General features: G+C 41.8%; 1 protein-coding gene across 2 annotated transcripts in view; it reads right to left on the reverse strand.

Moving 5' to 3' along the window:
- The window catches only part of SLC49A4 (solute carrier family 49 member 4), a 530,561-nt gene that overhangs the window by 413,426 nt on the left and 102,554 nt on the right, over positions 1 to 14,581 (reverse strand). For both annotated transcript variants that reach the window (XM_086957070.1, XM_086957071.1), the window contains exon 2: positions 3,365 to 3,458. In XM_086957070.1, coding sequence (XP_086813196.1) covers positions 3,365 to 3,458 — 94 coding nt within the window. The remainder of the gene's footprint in view (positions 1 to 3,364; positions 3,459 to 14,581) is intronic.

Genomic DNA, 14,581 nt, shown 5'->3' on the forward strand with positions numbered 1-14,581 from the left:
CATGCCCTCCTGGACCTACTGCAAGAAGTCTTGTTTTCTCACTCTTGCTGAGAAAACCAGCAAAACCTTGAAGCAAATTATACAGTGCTCTGTCATGCCTTCCTAAAAATGCTGTTGTGCTTGCTGCTTTAAAAACTGTAACAAAAATTCCATAACTCTCTGCCAGCAGCATCTATTAACTTACAGTTCCAATTAAGTGTAAAGCATGTTTCAGTACTTGTCCTGGAACATCCAATCAAGAAGTGTGCTTCTTTCTGACTACAGAACCAATAGAACATCGGGTTTGAGCTTCTGTTATGGGTATACAGCGTCATGAACCTGTGACTTATCTTTCTTTATGAGCCTTGGAGTAATGTTTCTTGTGGGTGAGGGAGAGAGAAACTTCTCTTCCACTAGTTCTGCAATGCCAATGGAAGTAAAGGCTGGGAGAAACTCATATCTGTAGTGTCCTCATAATCACCAATACTGAAGCTTGATGAAGCTTGTCATTAGAGTGTTTAGCTTTTTTGCTCCTTTGACTAATACATAACAAAGGTGATGATACAATATATCAGTGATGACCTTGGAGGGGAGAAAGCGGGAGCCATATATATGAAGGGGATGATTCGGAGTCTGAAAAGTCATCCATGTATAGGCATAGTGACCTGTTTCTTTGTGTCTGTGATGGGTGTGAACAACTCAGCTCCCTGAAGTTTGAGAAACAGGAGTGTGGAACTCTGGAATAGACATTCATGCTGTGTCATGAGATCTTGGCGGTAGGGGAACAGACAGCTTCCTGTTGGAAAACATGGATATGTGTCTCTGAACCATCATTGGTTTTGGTGGCTGAATTAATGTTTGAAAATGTTGATGGAGAAGATTTTCACCCAGGTTTTTCACCAATGTCGCTTTGGTTAAAACAAAAGATTCCACCAGAGATGGTGGTAAGGGCAAATAAACAAATAATTCATAAATCATGCAGATTGTCTTTCGCTTCCCCTCCCGTAAATATAAATTTTATTTCTTTTGTTTTGTAATCTAGTAGTGCTGCTGAGCTGCTTCCACACTCACGCCACCAATCCATCTTGTGTATCTTCATGGACCCCACCGCCTTGATTTTGTAGCATTGCATATATTTTTTAAAGTGCTGCCTAACAACTAAGCAGTGTGGTGCTGCTTTATGTGGGCCTGCACATTGCAATAGCTACTTTCCTTTTTCCCAGCCTCTCTTTTTCTTAACCACTGTGATTAATTTGACAAAAACTTACACAAACGAACAAATAAATACCTAGATCAATAGATACATACAAGTGTAGGGGCTCAGTTTTACTAAGGCACACACTGGGGTTGCTGAATGCCAGGCTTTCCGAATCCCAGGTTATCTTAGTCTTAACTTCATTTCATGCCTCTTTCTTCTGCCACCCTACACTTACGGTATTCTTCTGTGCTTTTTTTCCTCCCCTGCTCTCTCGCTTTGTCTTACTTTTTCTACCTAATCTTTCCCTTGCTTCTTTCTCCCTTTTCATTATTTCTTACTCTTGCTCTGGGTAGCAGACTGATTATAGAAAGTATGGGCTGGTGCAACAAAAACAAAGCAGTTGCAATAGGGCTTGTGCCCTAAAACACTGGGGGAAAACATCAGCACTGAGGCACTGTTTCTCAGAGTTCCATGATGGATTCTCTGTCTATGTTTTATTGAACCACGGGCTAAAATAAAAAAGGCACTGTGATGCATTTTTAACTGGATATTGCAAATCTCACTAGTAGACATGGCTCAAAACTGAATTTCTCACTCATTTCAATTTCCCCACATTTAGATCCCACTTGGTGGACTACAAATGTGTCTGGTAGTCCAAATTCTAGTCCTAATACACTCACAGCAATAAATTAAAATAAGCAACATCACCTCTCAGTAAAAATCAAATTCACAATGAGGTTGGGAGTGTAGTTGTTGGTGACTAGAAGTCCATGAGTTCTCAAGACACCTGTATGTCATGCACAAGAGGAAGGGAGCATGGCATCACGGTGGTGTCCTTTGTGATCTCTATATTGGAGATATGTATGCATGCAAATCATTTTACACAGCTAAGTATGGAAGAAGAGTGCTTATGTACAATGTTCACCTACAAACCCCACACATTCATCAAGCAGATGCACAAAACTTGTGACACAAGTAGGACAAATGTGCATTAGTGCCTATTGGACCCTAAACCGTATTAAAGGATATGTGCATGAAAATTTGTTTCTCAACAATCAAACTTAAGAAAAAACTGTACAAAAACATAATCGAAAATAGAAGATGAACCACCATGTACGACATAGTTAAAATCTCTGCTGACAGTCTGAAAAGCTTCAAGCAACAGATCAAAACAACTAAAACATCAATAAAGAACGCGCATGAACGAACAAAGTTGTTTAGACTGCAGACGGGCATCGGGGCATGGTGCAGGAAGAAGAATGGCGGTTAAATAAACTACAGGTTTCACTGCTTCTGAAGGAAAAGCAGTGAACACCTAGAAAGAGACACTGAATGTGTAAAAACGATTTCAGAAGTCTCCATCTTCTATTGAACTACTCATGTCTAGCAAGTTTGACCACATCCCTCCTGATCTTAAACTTGTCTCTCTACATGTGAAGCAATTTCGGTCACAAGAGTGATAATATGAAGAGAAATTTCTCGGACTTCGTGCCTTAAAATCGAGATAAAGGCTATATCTTTGCAGATATTTAATGTAGTGCGTGTAGTGACTCCAGAATAGAGGTGTAAGAATCCAACTGAAACCCCAAAACCTATGACTCTTTCCACAAGTCTGAACTCTCTTCATTAGCTTCTAGTGTGTCCGAGGCTATTATAAATCTCTGCAGGCTGATCGAGCTAACTTTCTTTGACCATGGACCACTGCAGGACTACAAACTCAGCTAGCTCGCACTCCTTGACAGGGTGTATTCTCAGTCTCCTCCCGCCACCACCCCTTGGCAACAACCACAGGCATCCAAATTGCACTTCTCTGGAACTCTCTGCCTAAGAACTTACTTGAAGCATCCTCATTTAAAATTTCACAGGGCACTTAAGATATGGCCTTTTAACCAGTGGTATGCAGGACAAAGTGTATTAAATTAATCCCTAGCAACAATAAAACAGATTTGGGCTGTGTTCATGTTATGAGATAACTTACATAACACAATGGACATTAAAACATTTGTGAAAAATGTATTCAAAGGAGCAAGCCTAGCTACTGCTTCTCCAATGTGCTAGTGTATTGAAAGAGTACATTTACAGAACACAAATAACAAAGTTACCAAAATTGTGATGGCAGTAAATTGAACATCCCAAAGCAGAAGCATGGTAGCATAAAAATATAATTTAAAAGAGAGCATCCCTTACCTTTGTTTAATTATTACATTAGAAACTGGGACGCATCTTAGTCCTGCTCCTATTACCATCAAGGCAGAGGTAAGCAACATAACAACCCGTAGTCCTAGGAGAGAAGCAACAGATGGCATATTAAACTAAACACAACCATTACTTTGGTCATCAATATGAAGTAAACAAGTAATCCAAGGAAAATGTTAAAGAGCACCAAAATAGATGTTATAGGCTTCCTGGTTCTTTAATGACCTAACGATGGGTCCAATGTGAAACATTCTAGAACTACAAGTCAGATTCATTTGGATTTTTTTTTTTAAAGTCATAACATTTGATATTAAACCAGCAAGATCGCAAATGCAATATTACCAAGGCCACTGGAATTACATGGAATGAGAGCGCCAAATTATGTGGCAGCACGGACTAAATTATGCAGCAAGAAAAGACAAATTATGAGGCATAATGCGGCTCATTTTTTGACAGGATTACTTCATTGTTTTGTAGTGTTTTTAGGTGAAGCTGTCTGGTATGCTAACGACTTCTTGGAGACATTCTGAAAGCTTCCCTGGAAATACATTATGCCCATTGCTTACCACTGGCTTTCTGTTTATAAGTCACATTTGTTTGGGGTCTATTTGCTGGCTTTATTTGCATTAAGCTGTGCAGCTTGACTTCGTCCCTACCGTGGATCAAAGCCTAATTCCTGTATTCTTCCAAAATTGATCGCTCTCTGTAAACAGGCCTTTAAATCTTGTTCTTATAATGTCACATTTGCTTTGCATTCAGAGGCATAAGTCAATTGTCATGCTATGTCTTCCAAGGGAGCTTTGTTTACTTTTCGTTCTCTGACTTCAAAGTGTGAGGATTTACCCAACAATCTTGCTGTGAAAGGAAAGCCATTTTTCAGCACTAAACAAAATTGAAATGTCTGTAAATGAACTATGCAGATATTTCAGAATATATCATAACTAGGAAAGCACAATTGAAGCACATTTGTTTGTAATTTTGAAGTGTGGTGGAAACAAATTATGTTAATATGATCAAAACAAATCAATACTCTAAGTGAACATTTCCATGTATTATAGCTCACGTTTGTGAGCCATATACTTTTATCAGTAAAACTGTATGTCTAAGCAAATTTAAGGTTATTTCAACTGAAACTTTGTTGTCTGTAATGGCAATGTGCTACAACGCAATCAATACTCCGCACTATGTCACTCCATTTTACACCACGCCACAACACTAACTTCACTCTATGCCCCTCCACACTATGCCACTCTATAACACTCCACGGCCCTCCACTCTAAGACACTTTAAACACTCCACTATGCCCCTCCACTCTATGGCACACACCACCACTCTATGCCACGCCACTCTACTGTACGTCACACCACTCCATTCCCCTCCACTATATGCCCCTTTACGCCACTCAACGACACGCTTCTCCACTCTATGACACGTCCCTCCACTCTATGACACTCAACTCCACTCTACAACACTCTACACAACTCTCTCTACCCTACTAAATGCCATCTACTCCACTAAGCCACTCTATGGCACACACTCCACGCCACTCTGCTGTATAACACTGTTCTACTCTACGCAACTCCCTCTATGCTACTCCAGGCCACTTTAGTCCACTCTATGCCATTCCACTCTACAACTCTCTACCCTATGACACTCTACACCAGTCCACTATTAGAGACTCTATTACACATCACTACTTCTCTCTATAATAGTATAATATAAGACACTATACCAATCCACTATCAGACACTCTACGCTACGCTACTCTACTCTAGGACACTATGACACGCTACACCACAACACTCATAACACACTGTATGACACTCTGAGCCACTCCACGACGTTCTACTCCTCTCTATGCCGGTCAACTGTACAACACTCTAATCCCTCCACAACAGTCCATGCCAGTCTACGCCACTCTGCAACACTCTATGCAAATCCATTCTATGAAACTCTACTCCACTTCTATGCCATTTCACTCTACGACAATGGACTCCACTCTACTCCACAACACTCTAGTCTATGCCTCTATGCGCAACTCCCTTTACACAACTTTACTCAACTCTACGCCACTCCACTCTATGACACTCTACGCCACTTGATCCTATGCCACTACACAACACACTACGCCACTGCGTGACACTCTACTCCACTGTACGACACTCTACTCCCTCCATAACACTCTGCTCTACATGAATAAACAGCAGCCACGCTGGTGTACAACATGGCTAAAACAATATTGGCAAAGATAACAGTTGTTGCATTGGTCAGGTCTAGTGGTTTATAAGTGGTAATACTGTCTAGGCAAATATTTCACCTCAGTGGTACCAGTTTAACATCCAAATGCAGAAATAAGCAACCTTCCAAAGCATGCACACACGTTTAATAACTTTGGATTCGTTTGAGCTAGAAACAACATTTCTTTTTGCTAAAATCTTCCGATTATGCAGGGGATGATGGATTATGTGGCAAATGCAGCAAACCATAATTATGTGCGAAAAACGCCCCTGCTTTGCATAATTTCAGTGGCCCTGAATATTATTGCCGTTTGTGTGAATACTCTGAAAGGAAGTTAGCACAACACTCATGAAATATTCAAATCTAATAGCAGAAATCCTAGCATCAAAATGCATGATTGTAACTTAACAGCTGTATACACTAAAAATGCTGCCTTTTCATTGACTCCTAGCTGTTAGTATCAACTCAGGAGATTCACAGTACTGAAGGCAAGCATTTTTACAGTCTCAACACAAACATTGCTACCCCTCCTTTAACTAACAGCATCGTATGAAGATCATAGCGTTCAAATAAAGGGCTAGAATGTAAACCTAGCTTACAGAATGTGCCTGCACCGGTCGACAAGCTGCTGGAGAAGACAGTTTAACAATAATTAAATTTCCTGTACAGATAGGTGAATATGTCCCTGAAAATGCTGCTGATCTCTGCTGCTGCAAGGTCCTGAAATAAACAAGTCCACATGTTTGCACTAGAAAATTGTAATTATTCCGCAGTTTGTGAAAATTCTGTAGTGTTCAGTGCTTAAAAATAGCAGCCTCACTGTTATGTCAAATTGTCCAAGTTAATTATTTTAAAATAAGTTTTAATTAAATAACCTTCACAGCAGTAATTTAAAAGGTATACAGAGCAATATTTGATATAGAAAAACACATCTTTAAATGTGTATTATACTTTCTTTATATTCAACTAGCAATGCTTCTTAATTGGAATCCAGTGCACATTCATGCAGTGAGATGCAACTACTCACAAAAAAACGAGGAAAAGTATAAAAAGATCAAATTAAATGTCCAAATAGCATCTCATTTGCAGGGTCTCACTACCCATTGGAGAACAAATAGATTTGTTTAAAATACGGGATCTACCTATACATAGCTTCCTGTACTAATAAAATAAACTATATACTCCCATCCATTTAAATGGAGAACTTAAAAAAAAACCTTTGAATTCTATTAAAAACTTTTATGAACTATTTTGATCCCTTTAAAATATATTATGCCATAAATGACTTAAACCCTGTACTTCTGCTCAATTTTGTTTTAACATATGTGTTTTATATATGTTTAAACACCACAATGCTTATTTACTCCAGCCTACTCCATAGACAAAAACTTTAAATTCAACTGCTCCAGTTCCAGCAACATGACCCTAAGGCCCCACTTTTCTCTCAATCTAAGAATCTTAGCACTCTAGTGTATTATGGGTATAATGTTGTAGTTGTACTCTCGTTTATTACGGGGTTTGCTTTCCTCCATTCATCATTTTTTTGTGTGGAATTTTCCTGTGTCATGTATGGGGATTCTAGAGTGTGAGCATATAAGCAGACACTTTATTTATTTATTTATTCAGGAAGTTTTCTATAGCGCTGTCAAGACCCGGAGGTAGCAGAGCGCTTTACAGTAATAGAATGACAAAAATCTGTATAAACATATGCATAACATAAACATAAACATGAACATAACATATGTAAGGTATAAGCATTCAAAGAGTGACATTGTAAGCGGAACATGGGTGAGTTGCCGAGCTTCTTTGGTTATGGGATTCACTGTAGTCACATAGTTCAGGGGTTGCATGCTGACCCCGGTTATCCGCAGCCAAGGGAGCGGATCAGGAACAAGGATTTGAGTTGCCTTTTGAATTCCACAAAAGAAGGAATAGTTCAGATGTGTGGGGGGATGGAGTTCCAGATTTTGGGGGCATTTCCAGTGAAGGAGCAGTCCGCTGTTCTTTTCTTTCTGGTTTTGGGTAGGATGAGCAGGAAGGAGTTAGAGCTTCTCAGATTCCTGGCTTGGCCTGCTTTTTTGAGTTTATTTGCCAGGTATTCGTGTTTGCCGGTATGGAGGGCTTTGTGTGTTAGGCAGGCCGTTCTGAAGTAACTACGCATTTCTACTGGGAGTCATTTGAGTTCCTTGAGTGCTGGGGAGATGTGATCCGATTTTTTGATGCCGGTAATCATTCTAGCTGCAGCATGTAGGGTTGTTTTGATCGGTGCCAAGTTCGATTTTGGGATGCCTGTTAGGATTGCGTTCCCATAGTCTAGCCTTGACAGTACCATGGGTTGAGTGGCCAGTTTGAGATCCTTGTTAGGAATGTAGGGTTTGATCTTGTTCAACAGTCTGAGGTTAAAGAAAGCACCTTTGGCTGCATTCTTGATTTGTGTTACCATGTTTAGTTTGGGGTCTATGATGATGCCAAGAGATTTAACAGAGTCGGCTAGAGTAAGATTTCCTTTAAGCGCATCAATAGCTTTTAGCCATTCAGTGATTTGCGGGTTGTCTTCCTTGTTCGAGATGAGGAGTGTCTCAGCTTTGTCTGGATTCCGTTTCAAGTGATTGTTTGTCAGCCATTGTTGAACATATTTCAGGACAGCATTTAGTCTATGTATGTCAGTGAGAGAGGAAGTTTCCAGATATATTTGTGTATCGTCCGCGTAGAGGTGAAAGCGAATGTTGGCTTTTCTGAGTAGCTTGGAGAGTGGTTCCATATAGATGTTAAAGAGCTGGGGCGAGAGCACTGAACCTTGGGGGACGCCCTTATTGACCTGTTGGATTTCGGAGGTGAAATTCTTGATTTTTATTATTTGTGTTTGGTTGTGTATGAATGAGGAGAACCATTTGAGAACTACTTCGCCGAGGCCTGCTCTTTCTTGAAGAGCCTTGGTGAGGAGTTTGTGATCCACCGTATCGAATGCTGCAGAAAGGTCAAGGAGAATGAGGAGGCAGCATTTGTCTGAATCTAGAGATCCGTGGATATCGTCTATGATGTTCAGCATCGCTGTTTCTGTGCTAAATCCTTGTCTGAAGCCAGACTGGAGGGGGTCTAGGAGATTGATGTTGTCCAGATGGTGAGTCAGTTGCAGGAGTACACATCGTTCCAATGTTTTGGCTAGTAGAGGGAGGTTGGATATTGGTCTGAAGTTGTTCAGGTCTGTTGAGTCAAGACCTGGTTTTTGTCAGCAGGGGGGTAACTTGCCCAATTTTTAGGCAGTCAGGGACCACTCCATTTTTTAGGGAGCTGTTTATGATTTTGCCCCATATAGGTGCAAGAGAGTGTTTCATTTTCATGATTAGTGAGGGAGGAATGGGGTCAGAGATATGAGCTGATGGTTTGGAGGACGAGATCAGCGAGATTATCTCTGCGTCTGGGACGGACGGAAGCTAAGCCAGGGGGTGCTCAGAGAGCCAGGAGAGAGAGCCTGCGGAGCAGCCGCACTGGTCTTCTTGGGGTGTGAATTGTTGGGGTCAAGTGAAAGTTCAATTTTTGTGATCTGTTCGTTGAAGAAGTGGGCGAAATTGTTGCAAAGATCTTTGGACGCTAGCACAGAAGAAGACAGTGGTTTGGACGTTTGTTGCCTGATGATGCTGTAAAGTTCCTTCGGTCTATTTTTGGCTTGGTCCAGAGCCTCGCGGAAGAAGCTGGATTTTTTGTTTTTGATGTGGTTGTTGTATTTCCTGCGGGCTGCTTTCAGTTGATCACGAAGGATGGCCGTTGGGTTGTTTCTCCACTTTCTTTCCTTGGCTCTTAGAGTTCTCCTTTCTGCGTTGAGGTCAGCGTTGAACCACGTTCTGGAAGGGATAACTCTGCTTCTTTTGAGCTTTAGTGGCGCAAGTTTGTCGAGTATGGACACTAGCTCGGAGTTGTAGCAGTCGGGGAGCTCATTGGTGGAAAGGTGCGCTTTATTGGCCGGAAGAAGAGAGCTTAACTGAACATCCAGGATATCCAGGGGTATTTGAGAGTGGTTTCTTGTCCATTTGGGGGGGGTCTTGTGGGGGTTTATGTGAGGTAATGGGGTGATTGATATGAAAGAGGATCATGTGGTGGTCTGACCAGTCGACGGGAAGGATGTGGTTGATCGTGATTGATTTCTTTTGTGAGATGATAGCATCCAGTGTGGCTCCTTTGTAATGAGTCTCCTCTGTGCAATGTTGTTGCAGGTTGTTATCATGAAGGAGGCTGGATAACGATTGGATTAGGGGATTGTGTGTCTCATTCCAGCGAAGGTTCAGATCCCCAAGAATTAGGTTATTGGAGTCGCCGAGTGGGCCTTGTGCAATCAGGTCGGAAAGTTGTTCTCCAAAAGGAGAACCACTTGATGTGCTGCTGTGCATGGAAGCGGTTGTGGGCCCTTTACCAGAATAAATATTTCCTTTAAGAAGATATCTATGTGTGCCAAGATCCATTTTTTAGGTCTCAGCCTGATCCAGCGCATGAGTTGGTCTGGCCAAGACATTTAGTAGCTGCTTGGGAAAGTGCTACTTTCCCGGCGACCAGCTTACTATCACGCGCACAAGCGCGCGCATGACGTGCATAGCTGCCATCGGGTGCTCTCACATTCACCGCACAAGCACGAGCTGTTGCTGAGCTCTTTCGCACGCGCACACAACTCCTGTTTGCGCCTTTGATCGCGCTCGCGATCCCTTTCACTTGGTGGTTTGTTTCCATAGTTGCTTCTTACAGACTACCTGTACCTGCGACGTCTCTGGTTTAACTGTGAATTCAGCAGACACAGCGGGTGTTGCAATAAATCCTGTGTCACTCCCTGGTCTTTAACTGCTGGCCTTTGTATTCTTTTCTAAACAGTTATCTTCAGGGTTCGCCACCTCTCTTCCCCTCGTAAGATGGCGTCACTCTGGCTTCAGTGGTGGGCAGGGTGGGCGTGGCCTGGTCCTTCAGGTCTACCGTAGCACAACACGGCCAGCCGGCCTGGGTACTTGGAGTTATACCGAGTCAGCTATTTCCATACGTTTATTGCCTCTGTTTTCTCCAACTTCGTATTTCGCATTAAATACTTCCCACCTTACATCCCCACCCTTGTATTTTCTCCCTAATATACCCACTCTTACACTTCAAATCTTTATTTCCCAATGATTTTTTCACCCATAGAACTGCACCTTGATATGTCCTCCTTTTGTTTCACACACAGCCTTCACTCTCAGAACTCCCATTGGGCTCTCCTCGGTGTGTCTGCATGTGTATGTGCCTTTCTACGAGACTGAATGTGTATCTGTATGTGGGTTGTCTGTGTATGTGCCCGTGTCTGTATTTGCGTCGGTGTGTTCTTGTGTGTGTCTGTGTGTCTGTGTCTCAGCCAGTGTTTATGTGTGTCTGCTTGTGTGTGTGTGTGTGTGCTTGCGTCTGCACCTCGGTGCGTGTGTGTATGTGTGTTTGTATGTGTCTGTACGTGTGTCTGTGTGTCTAGATGCTAGTGTTTAAGTGTGTTTGGGTGTATGCGTGGTGCGTGTGTCTGCCTATCTGAGTGTCTGTAAATGTGTCTGCTTGAGTGTCTGCGTGTCTAGGTGAGAGTATGTATCTGTGTGTGAGTGTGTGTCGGGCTCTCCGAGTGTCTGTCATTGTGTCTACCTGTGTGTCTGCTTGTCTCAGCGAGATTCTGCCTGAGTGTATGTGGTTTGGAAGCGTATGGGGCTGCCTCTCTGCATGTGTGTCTTTGCTGTGGAGAGGAGGCTGTGGAGATGCCAAGTGGTCCTTTCAGTGCACAGTCGCAAGACTTCTTTGTGTTCCAAATCTGGAGCACACAGCACCTGGGGCAGCCAACGCAGATATCCTTGTACAATGATGTGTAATAATTTCAGCGAAAAGCCCGGGCAGCTCTGTGGGCGTCTTGGGTAATGCACAGAGCCTCGTGTCGTCTGCCTAAGATAACAAACACCCCCTCTGCCATTCTGCCGGCCTCTGATGGACCAGTCTCGCTTCTTTTTTGCAACCCTTAAATAAATATCTGTCTGTCTGACTGTCTGCTTTCTATCTTGCTATCGGTCTGTCTGATGGCCGGTGGGTCTGTCTGATGTATGCACACACTCAGTTGATGCACAGAATGTAAGCTGCTGTTTATTACCATTGTTGAGCGGGTGAGAGGCCATAACTCCCGAGAGATGAATCCTCAAGTGGGTCACGTGCCCCTTTAAAAAATTGTGCTAACTAGCATATTACAAACTGCACATAAGCATAAATGGTTCATGCTAAGGCATTGTTCATGTGGGTTTACCAGTGCCAGGATGGAAGGGGTTACATTTGTGCCATGGGCAACCCACCATAGAAGAGGCCGAATGCTGTGTCACACGGTTGTCACGTAATCTGTGAGGCCATAAACAGTGACCAACCTACATCACTTTTGATATATTGTTGTAATTTCATGAGATTTTAATTTTGCATTTTAGTTATAAATATTAGAATGTGTGTTTATTAATATATTTGCTTGAAATAACGTTATTAGGCCACATTTGTTTTCATTTCTGTGGGGTGTGGGTGTTTTATAGGAAACACACACATGCACACACCGACCTCCCCTTGGCAGTGGGACAATTGCTTGCAGCAATTTCCAGAAAACAAGTTCACACATTTATTACTAAAGTGCAAGGGCCAAATTCAATGTTATCACAGAATACCGTAATTGATCTAAAAAACGCACTACTAATTATTTCACGTGTCACGTGTGACAGTACAAAGAAAAACAATTGAGGTACTGGTGACAAGACATGTTCATTCTGATTATATGTCATTATGTTCATTTAATCTCTTAAACCCTGGTTATCTGCAAATACCTTTACTTATAGCTACTATACATGCAGATGTGCAGCAGAATATGATAATGCTTACTATTGTTAGGGGAGGGAAGTGGCATCAAAACTAGGGCCACTTAAATTATGTGGCACAGGAGCACCATATATGCGGCAGGGTTGACTAAATTCTGAACCAAAAAAAGGCAAGTTATACTGTATAATGCAGCACATTCTTACAGTATTATGTTGTATTCTCTGCACTTATGTTTTGCTGTACCCCTTTAAGTCTTACATTCCATTTTCCTGATGTCATCTTCCACTGTGTTCTCCCCAGTCAGTTAGCTCCCTGCTTTCTGATGGGAACACCAGTTATTCTCTGTAGTGCATAATAAATGCCTTATATTCCTCCATTGGCCTCATTACTTCATTTACTACACATGGCGACGATGAGCAGGGCGAGCTAAACAACTACAGAGGGAGAAGAACTCCACTGGTGAGAGAAGAACCACGCAATTTAAAAAAATATTTGAGACTGGTGAAGAACTTGACAAAAGAAAAGAAAAGAAACTGAAACTTAAAGGAAAGGAAATCACCAGAAGAAAATCTCACAAGAATTAATTCAAGTCACTTTGAGGAAAAGTGCATTATCTTCATGGAAAAGTTCAAGTAAGGAAAGAGACATTCTTTGGGAAAAGAAGAACTACAAAAGAGTAAAGGAAATCGACCTTTGGCTTTGGCACCTTATTCAAACTACTGGTGAGTTTGAGAGACCTTTTAACCTAATTTTGAGTCAGACTGTGTCCCTTAAGAGTAGCGGAGAATCGTCATTAAAACTGTGCATTTAATTGGAATTTAAACGGACCATTACTTTCCCTTTTGATTGCCTATGGATTGACTACTTAGTTCGAAACAAAATGCACAATTTATACTCTATTGATCATTAACGTGAATTGTAATCGTCGGAAAACAGTCTGCTGCATCTTTTAAATCTGTCGGCATCTTTTAAGTAGGAGCGCGAGCAGCGCGAGCAGACAGCGCCTACCTGGTGTCACAGCTCGAACCAAGCATCTTTTAAATCTGTCGGCATCCTTTAAGTACGAGCGCGAGCAGCGCGAGCAGACAGCGCCTACCTGGTGTCACCGCTCGAACCAAGCCATTCGCACCGTAGACGTCACACTGAACGTCTAGCAGGAAGTAGATCGGAGACCAGCGTCAGGCAACGTCAGGCGGAAATGACGCATCGACGCAACGGAGACGCCATTTTGTTTACAAGGTAACTAGGCAACGCGTTGTACGAGCGCTGTTTCCAGTAACTAAACAACGCGTCATACAAGCATCGTAGTAGCTGGCAAAGGACACTTTCCGTGGCTAATTTTCCAAAAGACGAGCGACAGCAAACAACAAAGGAGGTGATTTAAACAGTGAGAAAATTATTTGGAGAAATCAAAAGTACACTTTAAAGGCTCAAGGGTAACCAGAATGTCAAGTAGTCTCTGACACAATCCATATTACTAGACTGTGTACTTTATGACATTAAACTGAATGGCCTACTTAAAGCATCTTTTTGGAATAGTACTTTAATATACTGAACTTAAAGGATTGAGAAAAATATATATTTTATTTTATAAGCAATATATCGAGAGTGTGCAATTAAAAAAAAAAAACTTTTGAAATGGAGAACCTTAATGTTATTGTACCTCCTATGTTCCTACAAACTACTGGAGATCCACCCATTGAGTGGGATGAATGGATAGACATTTTCTAGAATTATATAGAAGCACTTGATAGGAAGGATTTCAGTGCAACTAGAAAAAAAGCCCTTTTGTTAAGTGATTTAGGCAAAGAAGGTCAACTTTCTTTTAAATATCTTCCGGTAGGACTAAACCAAGATGGAAGGGCAATAACCAACGTGTACACAGAAGCAAAGGCTCGTATGAAGAAGCAGTATGCAAAGGAAGTAAACATCGTCATGGCGAGACATAAATTTTACACTCAACCCCAAAGGAATGAGGAATCAGTAGACCAATTTGTGGCTAGGTTACGTGAGTTGTCCATTAAATGTAATTTCGGAGAGATAAGAGACGAAATGATACGAGATCAGTTGATAGTACAATGCCGGAATAAAAAGATGCAGGAAAAACTGTGGGCTGCAAAAAATCCTACCTTGCAAATGGCT

The sequence above is a fragment of the Lissotriton vulgaris genome, chromosome 2_1 (assembly GCF_964263255.1).
Source record: "Lissotriton vulgaris chromosome 2_1, aLisVul1.2, whole genome shotgun sequence".
NCBI classification, from domain to species: domain Eukaryota; kingdom Metazoa; phylum Chordata; class Amphibia; order Caudata; family Salamandridae; genus Lissotriton; species Lissotriton vulgaris.